This window comes from Simochromis diagramma, unplaced genomic scaffold (assembly GCF_900408965.1).
Source record: "Simochromis diagramma unplaced genomic scaffold, fSimDia1.1 OVJJ01000434.1, whole genome shotgun sequence".
Taxonomy (NCBI): Eukaryota; Metazoa; Chordata; class Actinopteri; order Cichliformes; family Cichlidae; genus Simochromis; species Simochromis diagramma.
In genome coordinates this window covers 648578-664211 of record NW_024387090.1, presented here as the reverse complement: position 1 = coordinate 664211, position 15634 = coordinate 648578, and the positions used below count along the sequence as shown (strand labels likewise).

The following is a 15634-nucleotide window of genomic DNA, read 5'->3' as shown; positions in this document are numbered from 1 at the left end:
TATTTTTATTTAAAGCAGTTAGGAAGATTTTCTATCGTAAAGAAAAAGTAGCTAAAATGTACTTTAATTAAAAAACTGTGTCTGTATAAGCTGCTATTCAGTTAAACCTTGATAATAATTCAGTATATGTTTTAACAGTTAAAGAAATAAAAAAATATATACTTCTGCATAACAAAAGTATCCACCAGAGACACCAGAGCATTTTAACACACATGGTTGTGTTTGACGTTCTTCTAAATTGCAGTCCAGAGTTTGTCAGGTGGGTTTATTTCTCCTAGTTTTTGTTTTGTTTGTTTTTTGGATAATCTGTTCTCAGAGTTTACCTGAAAGATATTCTCCATTAAAATGTTTCCTCTAGAGTCACTGCTCGGTTTCACACAAGCAGGGATGTTTATCTTTGAGAGAACTGGCTAAGACTTCGTCACTGTGATGGTCTGAAACTGTCAGGCATAATCAGGCATACACAGATTCATTATTGTTTTCCACAGCAGTCCTCTTTTCAGTACAGTAATGTTACGATTCCCTCCATGCGACGTGTTTATGGGTAATCTGTGAATTGTTACAAAAATTGGACAAAACACAAATATAAGATTTTTTTTTCAGAGCTTTGTCTTCTTTTAACTTTTTCCTATAACATACTAGACTCATGTGTTTTTGTTCTTAGCTTATCCAGTGATGTGACAAGTCAGTTTTGTAGCTTGATTTTCCCACAAGTACTTGATCGTCTTTTTCTCCACCTCATGTCTCCCTCTGTGTTCTTATTGGAAGAGCCTGTCGGAGCAAATCCCTAGAGATTGTTCAAAAAACAACTCACACTCTGAAGGAATGCTTCACCCCACTCCTACTCACTGGTGCAGCCCAGCACTGAGGTGCTGACCTCTGTCCCACATCTCAGCAGTTTTGCGACGAACACTGGAAGTTCCTCACTATTCTTTTCATCTGCTTTTGAGTTCACTAGCCCTCCAGCGAAAATGACACTTTCATTACTGTATGATCTGAAAAATGTTTTATATTCATGAGACATTATGAGCACATGTCTAAAATGAATACAGAGCTCAGCAGTGTAGGCAGATTTTCTATAGTACAGTATTACTGTTGGATTTGTATTGTTGATTATCATTTATGCTTAGAAATATCTACTTATCTATGCTTAGAGTTTTATAATTAGTTGTAGATTGATAGAGGTTTGATCCTTAGTAGTCTGCAGAGACGTTGTATGCATTCCAGAGTGTTCTGGCATTCACACCCACATTCTGGGAGCATGGGAGAGGGCATACCTTCTCTTATTGTTTTATGGTAGGATAAACGTGTCTATGTCTGTTTTAGGCTAAGTGCCTTTTGTTTAGATGAACTGTCTAAAATGAATACAGAACTCAGCAGTGTAGGCAGATTGTCTATAGTACAGTATTACTACTGCTGCTAAATCACATTTAAATCACAAACACACAAATTTAGGAATTCAAACTATTCAGAATCGTGAACATGTGAAAATCCGCCTCTTTTTCTTGTTTGAAACATTTAAAATTTTGGAATTGGTGGAATTTGGTAACTTGTTTTTAAATCAATAACAATGACAAAAGAAAACAGAAGAGATAACAAAAAAATAAAAGTTAAAGTTTGGAGTAAAATAGTAAATTATTTCATTTCTCAATATCCTGGTTGAATGTTTTAGGTCAGTTTGCTGTCTTTGCGAAAATAATGATACAAAGGTTTTTAAAAAACTTAAGGTTGCAATGCCTCACTATGAACATTTCGGACAATGAAAAACCCATAATAATTATATCTTTCATTTTGTCTTTATGCCTTAAAGACACAATGCTTTGATCAAAGCTGCTTAATTTTCCAAATTAATAATGCTTTTGCTACGTATACTTTGTGTTGGTTTTATTGACTGTGCCTTCAAATCTAAAGAGAAAGAGGCTTTCTGTTTTTTCATGTCATGGATGTTGTTGAACGCTGCTTCAGTCTGACACACTATTAAATCATTGTGATTAGACAGCCGTTTAATTAGAGTCATTATAGACATCTGATTGTATCTTCATGACCATAACACTGTTTTCAAACAAGTGATTTTTTACAGAGTAGTTCAAACAGATTTTCTCATGTAAGATAAGATAAAAGATACGATAAAACTTTATTAATCCCTCGGGTGGGTTCCTCTGGGAAATTCGGTATGCGTTTCGCTGTCTTTACGTTGTTGCTCTGAGGAATTGAATCCAGAAGATATGATCATCAGTAGAGATAACATAAACAAAATGAACTGCAAAGTGAAGAGAGAACGTCATTTACCTCTTCTGCTTTTATACAGCATGAAGCCTACTGCTTCTTCTGTAACCACAATAGGTCTAATCACCCCTCCTAAAATAGCTCCTGAATATCCTGAAACACAAAGAAACAGAGTCAGTTTTAATGTCTTTTGGCTCAAACCTCATCACAACTCTGAACTGGATCTTTTTTTTTTTTTTTTGTCAAAATGATTATATAATTTCTTGATTTATAAAGCTTTTATATAATTTGCTTTATGGCTTTATTGGAGATGGAAGACCAAGTAAAATGAATTTTGAAAGATGTCAATGGTTACTTGCTGAACTATGAAATCAAGCATGTTTTCTGTTGCATACTGTGGAGTAAACGTCATATAATATTGGCTTCTGCCTACATAATTAAACAGGTACGGAGGTTCAGACTCAAGCTGCCTCTCCTTTACTTGTCTTTAAGATGGCATACAGACCAAATCCAGCACTTTTCAATCTTTTATTCTTTCCTGTTTGTCACTTTTGCTTCTTAATAACCTGGCATTAAACAGCTGCACTTAACCTGAAAGCTAACATGTTAGCTAACATTAAATGGCACCACGTTGATGCTGAAATCAGACAATTAAGAAAGTATGTGATTGAGTGTAACAAGAGTGTAACAGCGAGTTAATAAAGTTTTAATCCAAATAGCGTCAGATTGAGAGCAAGAACCCTTTTTATTGTTTGAGTACAGACAGCAACACAGAACATCTGAATAGAACCTCTTCAAGATACCAATTTAAACTTAAAAAAACACTGAAATCCTATTCATGCAATGATCACTGGAGATGCTCCATCAGTCCTCCTGTCAGTCACCTGCTTCACTCTTCACTCATTCATGTTGCTTTGAGTGAACATGAACCATCACATTTTTATTATCTCAATAAAAACCGCAGCTGGTAGTTAAAATAATGCAGTTTGTAGGTGAAAGTGTAAAATATCCCAGTCATATCGATAACTGGGACGAGGTCACCTTCAGTTCCATCAATCAAACATTTGATTCACATTATTGTAATGCATAAAACATTCACGTTGCCGGGCGACACTTGGGTTCCCACTGCAGAAGATCCTTTTTTCTTCAGCTCCCTTTGATTTACACTTACATATCAAATTTTTTTCTTTTTAGTTATTAAGGTTTGGAATCTTTAGTTGGATGAATCAGAGGGACGTTTGGTGTATTAACAGCTCACAGGAGACTTTGCTTCTTTAAATCCATGAAGTTCAACTTCTCTGTTAACTGAAATTGAGGGAAAAACGCATTACAACGATTAGAATTCATCTGTATTTTTTGAATTTCCAGATTGAAGGGGCTTTTGAACTCTAAGATTTACTGACATATTGGTTTCACCTCTGTCTGACACTGTCATGCATCTTTTAGATCCATGAGATCAATACAAATATACAAATTATTCCAGTAGTTCAGACAGAACCTAGTTTTACCTCTTTTCCTTTTGCAGTACAGCAAACCCCTGTAGTAATTACTATAATAGGCATGTATGCATTTTCCAAATTAAAAAATAAGGTGTAGAAACAGTAACAAAGGGGGCCCAAGTTTTTCCATAAGTAGGCTCCAGTATTTGAGTAAATTACCTTTCACCGTTTGTCAGCAGGAGTAAGAAGAGAACCTTTATCTTCCTGCTTGTTGCTTTAAACTCCAGACCAGCAGGTGGAGCCAAATCAGCTCTGAACTGGTGGAACAACCTCCAATCAAACCAAAGTTGTTCACCTGGAGAATTCTTGGTGGAGAACCGAGTTGGTAATGTCTGTTTATCTGCAGAGGTGAGAAAAGCTGTTTGTGGTCTTTGATTAATGAGCCAAAAATTGTTAAAGCTTCTTCACAGAGTTTTTCTCAGTTTGTGCCCTGGCCTCCTCTAAAGGTGAGGAGAGCCTTTGTAGTTTTGTCATAGATAGTTATTTTTATACATTTGAAAACTTGCTGTGATTGTTGATTGTGGTTGTTTTTTTTTTTTTTCCTGGAGTAATCTGGAAAAGCAGCAGAAACCATCAGAACTAGGTATTATTATTGTGTGAGGGTATTTTCTATTATTTGTTTCAATTATTTGAATGTTTTAACTAGAGATGGACCGATCCGATATTACGTATCGGTATCGGTCCGATACTGACCTAAATTACTGGATCGGATATCGGAGAAAAATAAAAAATGTAATCCGATCCATTAAATATCACGAAAGCACCTCACAAAACTTGCAACACGCCGTAACTCACCTCAGAACGTTAGCACGTCGGAGCAGTATGCATCACGCGATAGAGCGGCTGTGGCATGCGGGACCTGTTGGATAGCATTTGGAGCTTCGCTAGCAACCCGGCATTTCATCTCCGACAAAGTTATCCCCGAGAGAAGTAAAGCAAGTGTGTAAGTTCATCTCTGAATGTTTGTAAAGCATTCCTGCGTTAAGCTTAACAAACGACTGCCTCTTCTTGCTGCTACTTCAATCATGAAACTGCTTAACGATCAGCTGATCGGCTTTTCTGTCCCGAGTCCGTGTCTCTAGTTTGCTTTTGGCCCACTTTGCACCAGAAAGAGGAAACCAGTGGCTGAACAACAGCAGCACGTTTAAGCTTGATCAGCTGTTGTTAGAATGTATTTAATATTACTTTCTACTCGAGGATCTTTTTCTACGTAGCTGACGCTGGTAACTGTGCAGGGGCGGATCTAGCAAAGTTTAGCCAGGGGGGCCGATAGGGCATTAACAGGGAAAAGGGGGCACAAAGACATACTTTTCTTTCTTATTCTCATTTAAAATGTCTAGCTTTTAATAAATAATTATCTGACACCCAAAGTTTTAATTTGATGTAAAAGGAATAGAAGTCCATTACTGTATATAGTAACTATTAAGTCTAATATATATATATATATATATATATATACCCTAGTAAGCTATAGTACTTTTTCCTTTGGGAAGGTACCATCTGTGCAGTCTGCAATTTTGTTGAAGAAAGATGTTGAATCTATTTAATATTTCTTGAAAAATAATTGATTTCTGTGCATTTTTTTTTTTCACACTGCATCAAATTAAGGTTGATTACGTCGATTAAGCATCAGGAGGTGGAGCGTGAGGGGTGGTTCCCTATTTTTTATTTTTTTTATTTTTGTTGTTGCTGGGAGTTGGAACCCTATTAGTTAGGTTGCTTAAGATTTATGCTAAGTACTCTTTAAAATACCAGAATAGGGAGGATGGTGTAGGTTTAAGTTTATTAGATTGATCAGCATTGCTGAACTATGAAATATTTTTTTTTTGCATACAGGTATAACAGAATAGCTTTAGTGTAGTTGTTGTTTTGAACTTGAGTATGAACTTATACAAAATGCAGCAAGATATTTAAAAAACAGTTTTGTTGATTAAAAAACACTATATCGGATTCATATCGGTATCGGCAGATATCCAAATTTATGATATCGGTATCGGACATAAAAAAGTGGTATCGTGCCATCTCTAGTTTTAACCAAACTGTACTTAAGTGTTATTTCTGCGATTGTGTGAGTACGGTCTCAGAGCCTTTGTGACTTTTAGTTTGCTGAATGCTCTTGCAGCTTTCACTAAGACCTGATCTGTTGCTATTGTGATGAAAAATAAGTTGAACTTTGTACAGAAGTGATTCCTGCAGGGAGGGATCAGTATTCACAGGATTCAACCCTCAGGATGACCTTCTTTAAAGCCACCCCCAGACCCAAAAGCTTGGCTCTTGGGTTCAGATGGATTTGGACCTGCTGGACTGAGGGGCATTAATTAGCATTCAGTTTAATTTTCAAATTATATTATCTGCCTCAACTGGTATTTGTGGATGCACAAAATGTATCTGCAGAGTTTTGTTGGATGTTTGTCCCAACAGTCAAATTTGCATGAAGCTCAGGGGTTTCAAACATAAGTCATTACTCTAATCCGGCCCGCTGGTTGATTAATCGGTGCTGGTAATTCCAATGTGTTTAATCTCACAGGTGATTGGTGATAGGAAGAGGAGACTTGAATGGATTCTTCACAAAAGGTAAAAAAAATCTCTTTTGTTAATGTTATTGTGTGTATCTGTTGAACATCTGTTGTTGTTAGACAGCTGTTTAAAATCTGTAACTTATTCAGTAAAAGTAAAAGAATATTTGTCAATTAAAAAAAGTCAAGCACAATGCATGTCTTATTCACATTCTTCATAAACTGCATTTAAATTACATTTAAAGGTGCAGCAAGTATTTCTTTTGTTGCAATTACATAACAGCAGAATGTTTTGCTCATAAATATGTGTATAATTTTCATCTTCCAACAAACTGATGCGTTCTCATAAACGTAGAATTGGGCACTGGTTTGTGGAAGCTACTATATTATCTTCCCTCTGTACTCTATATGTGACAATTAAATATTTTTTGATATTTTAAATTTTATTTTACTCAGTCACCCCAGAGTAACTTCAAATGTTCTGCCTGGCGTTTATTTAGTGGGTGCACGCTGTCAGATCACCGTTTACTTGATAATGCCAGTGGAACATCCACTATTTACTGTGGATGAGGCAAAACTTTGAATGGATTTTATTTAGAGGGAGTCAGTGAGGCTCACTCCTGTGACCGCTATGCTGAGGTGAGGGTCAGATGCCTAATCTGCAGAGAAATTGGAAATTGTAACAATATCTGGAATAAATAAGAATCTTTTCCTCTGCTGACCAGATTACACTTTCAGATGTATGAGAGTTTGTTTCCTAAGTGTCTGAGTCCAGCATTGTTCGATTGAGTTCGAAGAACTTTTAAGAAATGTTTGTAGAACTGCTTAACACTGGCCAGCTCGCAGCAACACTTACGGACAGAATCAAAGGAGCTTGCAAAGAAACGGACAGAATATTCTCAACAACTCGACTCCCTATTGCTGTCACATGTCAGAGGTGAGCTTCACTGACTATCAGACTCCTTTCACAAAGATTTACATCCTCCTCCAGAGTAAATACAGACAGACACCAGGTGATGTAAACGTCAGACTGACATGACAGCCTACACTCGCTACAGATAGAGATGTTTGTCCTACAGCGGCCGTCAAGTCAAGTCAAGTCAAGTCTATTTATAGAGCACATTTAAAAACAACCAAGGCTGACCAAAGTGCTGTACAGTAAATACAGATAAAAATACAATAGAACACAATTTCGTAGTAACACCTCGCTGATAAAAATAAAATAAAATAAATAAAACAAAATAAATTAAACCTTTCTAAAAGCCAATGAAAAGAGGTGAGTTTTAAGAGCGGTTTTAAAAGTTTCTAGGCTTTTGGAGAGTCTGACGTGAGGAGGTAAGCTGTTCCACAGTCTGGGTGCAGCCACAGCAAACGCCCTCTCTCCCTTTGTCTTTAATTTATACCTGGGAACATCTAAAAGCATCAGGTCGGCTGACCTCAAAGATCTCCTGGGGCGATAAGTACTAAGGAGTTCTGACAGGTAAGAAGGTGCAGTGCCATTTAAAACCTTAAAAGCCAGCAGTAAGATTTTAAAATCAATCCTAAAGGCAACTGGGAGCCAGTGGAGAGAGCAGAGAACCGGAGTGATGTGGTCTCTTTTTTTTGAACCGGTCAACAGGCGAGCGGCAGCGTTCTGCACCAGTTGAAGGCGATGTAGACAGGAACGATCTAGGCCAGCATAGAGGGAATTGCAGTAGTCTAGCCGTGAAGTAATAAAAGCATGGACCAATCTTTCTAGATCGTTCCTGCAAAGGTAAGACTTGACTTTGGCTAAAATCCGCAAATGATAAAAAGATCCCTTAACTACAGAGCTGATTTGTTTATCAAGTTTAAAAGCATTGTCAAAAATAACACCAAGACTCTTAATGGAAGAAGTGCAATCGGAGGTTAGGGGTCCCAAAAAGTCAAGAGAGAAGTTGGGATCTTTGGGAAGCCCAAACACAATGACTTCAGTTTTGCTTTCATTAAGGTGTAAGAAGTTAAGAGTCATCCAAGTCTTAATGTCAGACAAGCAGGAGAGTAGCGGCTGCAAAGAAACATTGCAGTTCAACCTCAGAGGGAGGTAGATCTGAATATCATCGGCAAAGATGTGGAAGGACACATTATGTTTACGGAGCACATCGCCCAGAGGGAGCAAGTACAGAATAAACAACAGGGGGCCTAGTATGGACCCCTGAGGTACGCCACAGGTTAAAGGAGCTCTGGGAGATGACAGTTCACCAAGGTGAACAGAAAAACTCCTATTATTCAAATAGGACTGGAAAAACTTTAAGACAGTGCCCTTTAAACCGACACAATGTTGAAGGCGGGATAGCAGTATGTTGTGATCAACAGTGTCGAAGGCTGCTGTCAGGGCCGTGATAGGTAGCACTATGAACTTAAAGTAGGAGGGATAAGAAGACAGAATTTAGTTGACTGCAGTCTGCTGCTGACATGTAGCAGTGAGATTTTAAACTCTGTACTTTAAGTGACATTTTCATCAAACTTAAGATTAAATTATGTTTTTTAAATGAACCTTTTGACACAGGTAGCCCACAGTGACTATTCCAAAAGTAAAGTGGGAGAAATTGAAATCGATAAACCTAATAAATATTTATTATTTGTGTCTGAGGGTGGCCGGTGGTGGTTAGCACAATCGCCTAACATCAAAAAGATCCTTGGGTTCAAATCCACTGGAATGAAGTCTTCATGTTCTTCCCTTGTGTATATGGGTTCTCTCCGGGTACTACTCTGGCTTCCTTAAATGAAAATTGTAAACTGGCTGTAGGTGTGAATGGCTGTTTGTCTCTCTGTGTTTGCTCTGCAATTGATTGGTGTACTGGACTGGTGTCCAGTGTGTACCTCCCATCTCAACCAGGGTCACCTGGGATAGGTTTCAGCCTAACTGCTACCCTGAATTAGATAAACAAAAGAAAATATATGAATCGATGTACCTGAGCAGAGTCTTATATAGATGCTAGTAACTCTGCACAGTGTAGTTTGATAACTCTGGTATCAAACTGCATTAACTTCATCCACATCATAGGTTACCCTTTTTCCTTTACTGCATCTCATTGGTTTGTTTCTCTGTCACTACAGGAACAAAGAAGCAACAACCGACAGAGACCTCGGCACTCTTCCGATGATGACAATGCTAACCTCACACAAGCAAAGAGAGAGAAATCATTCACTTGTGGTCTTTGTGCAAAGAGCTTTATCACAAGGAGGCAGCTCGGGAGACACCAATGTTTCCACAATAAGAAAAGATGCTTCTCTTGTGTTGACTGTGGAAAATCTTTTACTACAAAGAGTAACTTGACGAGGCATAAGCTCATCCACACTGGGGTTAAACCATTCAGCTGTGACCAGTGTGGAAAGTGTTTTACTCGGCAAAGTGCCTTAAAATCACACCAACTCATCCATGCAGGAATTAAACCATTCATCTGTGGTGAATGTGGAAAGTGTTTTACTCACCAAAGGAACTTAAAATCACATCAACTCATCCATGCTGGAGTTAAACCATTCAGCTGTGACCAGTGTGGAAAGTGTTTTACTTGGCAAAGTGCCTTAAAATCACACCAACTCATCCATGCAGGAATTAAACCATTCATCTGTGGTGAATGTGGAAAGTGTTTTACTCGGCAAAGTGCCTTAAAATCACACCAACTCATCCATGCAGGAATTAAACCATTCATCTGTGGTGAATGTGGAAAGTGTTTTACTTCGCAAAGTGCCTTAAAATCACACCAACTTATTCATGCTGGAGTTAAACCATTCACCTGTGATGAGTGTGGAAAGTGTTTTACTCACCAAAGGAACTTAAAATCACACCAACTCATCCATGCTGGAGTTAAACCATTCATGTGTGGTAACTGTGGGAAGTCTTTTACTGTGAAGGGTCACTTGAAACAACATCAGCTCATCCACAGTAAAGCAAAACCTTAAAGTTGTGACTAGAAATGCACCAGTTCTACGTTTGGTTGGTAGATCAGTCTGATCCAAATGAGTCAACAAGTTGGATCAGATATTGGTGCAAATCTACTGCTGTTCACTGACTTCAGTTATGTTTTTTGTAACACTTGTTTAGAAGATTTTACTGCGGTCACAGCACCATGAAGTATTGCTACCAACTCCGTTACTATCGTTTCGCTTCAGGTGTTTCAGGTCAACTCGACGAACAAAATATGAGAACAAGGGACAGAGTTCCTGTATGCATTCGTTAAAACATTTTTGAAGCTTTCAAGCAGATTGAAACGGTACCTCTGTATTTTTACTTTGTTATTTTGTAAGTAAAAAGCAATACTTGGTAGATTAATAATGGTTCATGCAAATTTATTGAGCTATTGTTTATTTCTTGTGCTTCTTGAGACTCTGGTTTGGGTTCTGGTCACATAGGTGTGGTGAGCGTTGACTGTTTGTTGCTGGTAGATTTTTCTCTGGTGTTCATTTAACATAAAACTGTTGCATGAACACTGTCTGTTGATGCTACAAACTGCCAAATTAACACTATCATTTTATTGTTAGCATAAGCTGCTAGTTGCTACATTAATGAGCTCCATGCCCCAGTTTATTGGTGTGTTGTTGCCATAAAATTCAAAATGTTCTTTTTTTTCTTATAATTGTACATTTTTATCAGTTTTTGTTTTCAACATTTTATCATGTGTAAAACATGTCTTTATAAGCTTTTAAATCATTGCATCCTGTTTGTAACTATCTTCGTGTCCATTTTGTTTTTACATATTTACTCTTTATTCAGGGCATTGGACAGTGAAAATGGGAGTCTGATTGCCCAAAACCCAAATAAAACATTTTTTGCAGTGTAAAGGTTGTGCAGTCCTGATCAACCTGAATTAATGTTTTAGTCAAATGGGTTTAAAACACAGAATTGAACTTCATCTTTAGCTCATTTTCCAAAGTTTCCTCACTGCTTAAAAAAACAATTTGAATTTTATCATGTACGCTGAAGTTGAACGATTCAGCTGGGACCAGTGTGGAAGGTCTTTTGCTCAACAGTTCACTCCATTCAAATTCATTTATGTACAGCTTAATACTCAGATTTTAGTGCTCTTATGGGACCATGATAATCAGCTCCATTAACACTTGTATTTGAACTGAATTCTGTCAGGTCAAGTACACATGTAAGATGAAACACCATGAAGCCAACTACACTGGGGTTAAATGGCACCTCTATGAGCCGCATGGTCAATGATGTCACAGAAGTGTCATCACTGACCATATAGTGTATATGCTGGGACTGGAGAGGACCAGCACACCGGTGTGAAAAGAGCTGTGTGTAAAGACAGCGAGTTAATAAAGTTTTAATCCAAATATTAGTGTCACATGGAGAGCAAAGACCCTTGTTATTGTTTGATTACAGAAGGAAACACAGGACATCAACACAGAGCCCAGATCACTGGAGATGCTCCATCAGTCCTCCTGTCAGTCACCTGCTTCACTCTTCCCTCATTCATGTTGCTTTGAGAGAAAAAATTTTGGTCCAGCCTTATAATTGTCGTGTATTGTAGGGTCTACCTAACAATAAAAAGCACCTTGAGGCGACTGTTGTTTCTTGGCACTGTAAAAATAAAATTGAATTGAATCTTGATCTTCAAGGCTTATCCGTATCAGTAGGCCTCAGCAGATGTGGTGTTTATAGAGCTTGTGTTTATGATCACTCTGGACCAAATGTTGGACATAGCTGAAAAGTTAAGCACATATAGAATTGCCTTTTTAATGACTGAGGTGATGTAGATGGTTACAAAATCTTTGGTACCCGTAGTAGTCTGTTGTCATAATTTTGTAGTCCCATAGAAATCTTTCCAGCATGCAGATAGCAATGCTCTTATCTTAGAAACCCAAACACAGATGTAAATAGATAAATAAACTAAATACAAAAATATTTAAAAATGTCAAAAACCTGATTGTCCATCACATTTTTATTATGACAATAAAACCTGCAGCTAGTCGTTAAAATCATGCAGTTTGTAGGTGAAAATGTAAAATATCTCAGTCATAGTGGTAACTGGGATGAGGTCACTTCCAGTTCCATCAATCAAATGTGAAGCCGAATAGCTTCCTTTCACATTATTTTACTGCATAAAACAAACTGCCTGGCTGACAGTTGGCTTCCCACTGCAGAAGATCATTTTTTCTTCATCTTGCTGTGGTTTACTCTTACATATCAAACATTTCTTAAAATTCAGTTAAGTTATGCAATCTTTAGTTGGATGAATCACAGGGAAGTTTAGTCTATTAACAGCTCACAGGAGACTTTGCTTCTTTAAATCCATGAAGTTCAACTTCTCTGTTAACTGAAATTGAGGTAAAAGCATTACAACAATTAGAATTCATCTTTATTGTTTGAATTTCCATTTGTCAGACTGAAGGAGTTTTTGAACTCTTATTCTGGAACTTTTTACTGAAATTATTTTGGCTAAGCTGAATTCATCAAAGTAAGATCTCAAGTAGGGAATTCTTATTTGACTAAACTGGCTCTAGGGAATATTTAGATTCATGTGTGAGAAAACTGGTCCTAACTCCATGATAAAAATGTTCTCCAATATGATAACTAATAGCACAGTGTGCATTTTTATTCACAATATTTACTTACATGTTGGGTTCACCACTCTCTGACGCTGTCATGCTGTTTTCTTGCTGACCTGAGACATGTTTTGGATCCATAAGATTGATACAAATATACAAATTATTTCAGTAGTACAGGCAGAATGTACTTTTACCTCTTTTCCTTTTGCAGTACAGCACCAGGCAGACTGACGATAGGATGCATACGAGTACTACCACCCCTGCAGTAATTGCTATAATAGTCATGTGTGTATTTCCTGAAACAGGAAAAGAATCTAATTTTTAAATTTCTCCTGGATGCCTTAATATGTTTATTTTGTTTGTACGTCAAAAAGATTTTATAAGTTTTGAATGATTCTTGCTTTTGTGGATTAGAAGGATGCAACATAAATCCCTTTACCTTGACTTATTCGAATAATGGTGTAATTAATCAGCATCTCCTCAACATTACTAATCTCACATGTGTATATTCCCTCCTTCTCTGAAGATAAGCCCAGTAATGTGAGGCTTCCCAACTCTGATACAGCCTTCACATGCTGCTTCCACTCCTTTGAGACTGTGTAGTTGGAACCAGACCCAGTCTTTTCCAAAATTGCACGATTAAGGAATCTCCAAATGAGGCTTGTTGGAGAAGTGTTAAAGCTGGGGCAGGGGATTGTGGTTTCAGTGAAGCTGCCAGTAACTGAAGCTGAAACAACACAGAAGAAGGTTGAGCATATGCCAGGTATAGATGAACAGCCTACACATGAAGTGCTTCTGTGTAAATCTAATGCACGTGTTTCAGTATTCAACAATAAGCAGCTTTCAACCTCATTTCCTAGCTCATATGTGAGGTCATACTCACGTAGCTGCCTCAGACTGGCTCTCCTCCGGTTTCTCTGAGTGCTCACAGTGCAGCTGTAGACTCGATCACTTTCATTGAGTGAAGCTATCAAAGAACCGTTGATGTTGTAGAGCTGCTGCTTGGTCTGCTCGACTGTTGTTGTATTCTTGAAGGTCACCTTGGATGGAGGTCTGGTTGACCAGGTGAGCTCAGGTTTAGGGTAGAGGCCCTCTGAGCTGCAGGTGATCCTGTTTCCTGCATGCTGAATGCTGACTTTGACTGGGGCTGAAAAATACAGAGTAAACCTGTGGCTTTTCAACGTAACACTACAACTGCTACATATATTAGAGGTTGGTATAAATCTTTTGAAATATCGAGCACTTAAAAGAAAAGAAAACCCCCCAAAACCTCAGATTTGTCATACTGTGCACTTTAAGGTTGATAAATGAATCCTTTTCTGTATTAATGGTGCTGATGTAGCAGCTGTATCTGCCCTCGTCCTGAACCTGCACCCCTGTCAGCTGGAGTGAGGCGTTTCCTTTGGAGAGCTGGTCCTGGAACAGCAACGTCCTGCTTCTGAATTGTTGGTCCTGGGTTCTGAGCTGGTCTTTGTTGCCATAGTACAAGTATACAAGAGGGTGTCCCTCTGACAAGTGCATCCAGTGGATGTATACTCCTCTAGTGTTTCCCTGGAAAGTGCACGGTAAGATGCACGTTGTCATGAAAACACAGGAAACTTCAGTATCTGAAACATCAGATAAAGACTGTTAATGACTGATGAAGTTTTGCACATAAAATATTTTGCAGTAACATGAAGGGAAATATTAAAGTGAGCCATTTCTCAGTCTGACTCAGCTGGTGCTAGTGAATGCTTCACTCACCTCCTCTGGAAATGGTCAGAATCCACAGAAACATGACAATCACCAGACACATGGTACTGCCAATCCTGGTAATTCTGATCCTGTAACATGTCATTTCACATGGAGCACTGGACTGCAGAGAGATTTGTTTGTATTTTAGAAATGTAGCTTTCACTGAGGGGAACAGGCTTTTATGATTAATGTTACCAAAAGTATCCAATTTACCTGCACAACTTCATGATGGAACCTGCTGAAACAGACATGAGACAAAAGGAAGTCCAAAGGCAGGTAACAGCCCTGTGAACACCTGCACCTGGTATCAAATCAGCCATGTGGGCTTAATTAGAGAGAAGATGGAAACAGGGCAACATGAGGGAGAGAGAGAGAGTGAGAGAGAGAGAGAGAGAGAGAGAGGCCATCTGATCTGTTGTTGGCAGATATGGGCCATAGGGGCTGAGCTCTGCTAAATAACGCTCACTGTATGGACTGATAACACAGTTCTGACCTCCTGATTAGATTTCTCACTCTTTAAGGACAACATGGTACATTTCAACAAACCCCAGTGGAGCTGGCCTGTGGTCCACACTGTTGACAAACAAGAAAGTCTGAGAAAAATGTTCTCAGTTTTCTCAGTTTCTGATATTTAGTTGAAATTGACCAATTATTGAAACCTCCATAAAAACTGGCTAACCAGTTCATATATGGTACTGGCTTTATACTTTGCTAGCTTCAAAATGTTACAACAACAAAGGTTCTTTTAAATACACTCTTAACACTGTTTAAGATGAATTAATTTTCTGCAACCCCCCCTGGCTTCTGCTCCACGGCTGCTGAGTGAGCCCTCATCTGGGACTCTCCTCAGCTCTTTCTGGGACAGTGGCGCGGCTGCCCCTCTGTTGGTCTTCCTTGCTCTCTTGTGTTCTGGGGGCCTCTGGATGTCTGGAGTTTTGACCTCCTCCATACCTGCTTCATGCCCTGGAGGACGGGGCTGTGGCCCCCCCACACCCTCTAGCAGATCATTACATGAAGGAATCTTTTAAATACAAGCGCATCCATGCTCACAGGTGTACACACGGGTGCTCACACACACAAACTACACCCTTTTTGGCTCCTCAAAGTACACTGTGTGCTGTCGATCTTACGTGCTGC

At 38.5% G+C, this 15634-nt stretch overlaps 1 protein-coding gene and 1 long non-coding RNA gene across 5 annotated transcripts; one reads left to right on the top strand and one right to left on the bottom strand.

Moving 5' to 3' along the window:
* The first annotated feature begins 3942 nt into the window (after positions 1-3942).
* On the top strand, positions 3943-11044 carry LOC120742766. 3 transcript variants are annotated; one of them, XR_005697951.1, is made up of 4 exons: positions 4070-4171; positions 4274-4308; positions 6253-6299; positions 9320-11044. It is a non-coding gene; the product is annotated as an uncharacterized LOC120742766 (long non-coding RNA). The 3 variants fall into 3 exon arrangements; XR_005697949.1 differs by lacking the exon at positions 4274-4308 and having other exon boundaries at positions 3943-4073; XR_005697950.1 differs by lacking the exon at positions 4274-4308 and having other exon boundaries at positions 4063-4171.
* A 507-nt stretch (positions 11045-11551) lies between these two features.
* Positions 11552-14837, bottom strand: LOC120742765 (CD276 antigen-like). Of its 2 annotated transcripts, none has more exons than XM_040046202.1 (8): positions 14711-14837; positions 14507-14618; positions 14050-14370; positions 13647-13910; positions 13203-13490; positions 12958-13059; positions 12831-12879; positions 11552-11918 (listed from the first exon to the last, which is right to left on the bottom strand). In XM_040046202.1, exons 2-8 carry the CDS (start codon positions 14598-14600, stop codon positions 11855-11857), a joined length of 1182 nt encoding a protein of 393 aa, XP_039902136.1. In that variant the 5' UTR covers positions 14601-14618; positions 14711-14837; the 3' UTR covers positions 11552-11854. The 2 variants fall into 2 exon arrangements, with proteins under 2 accessions (XP_039902136.1, XP_039902137.1); XM_040046203.1 differs by lacking the exon at positions 11552-11918 and adding an exon at positions 12308-12531 and having other exon boundaries at positions 14711-14836.
* Positions 14838-15634: the final 797 nt, after the last annotated feature.

Coding starts and splice junctions, on each gene's coding strand:
- LOC120742765 (XM_040046202.1), bottom strand. CDS start 14,600: ATGACATGTTACAGGATCAGAATTACCAGGATTGGCAGTACCATGTGT. Junction 13,060..13,202: donor CATTATTCGAATAAGTCAAG/GTAAAGGGATTT, acceptor TTCCTGTTTCAG/GAAATACACACATGACTATT. Junction 12,880..12,957: donor GTACTGCAAAAGGAAAAGAG/GTAAAAGTACAT, acceptor AACATGTCTCAG/GTCAGCAAGAAAACAGCATG.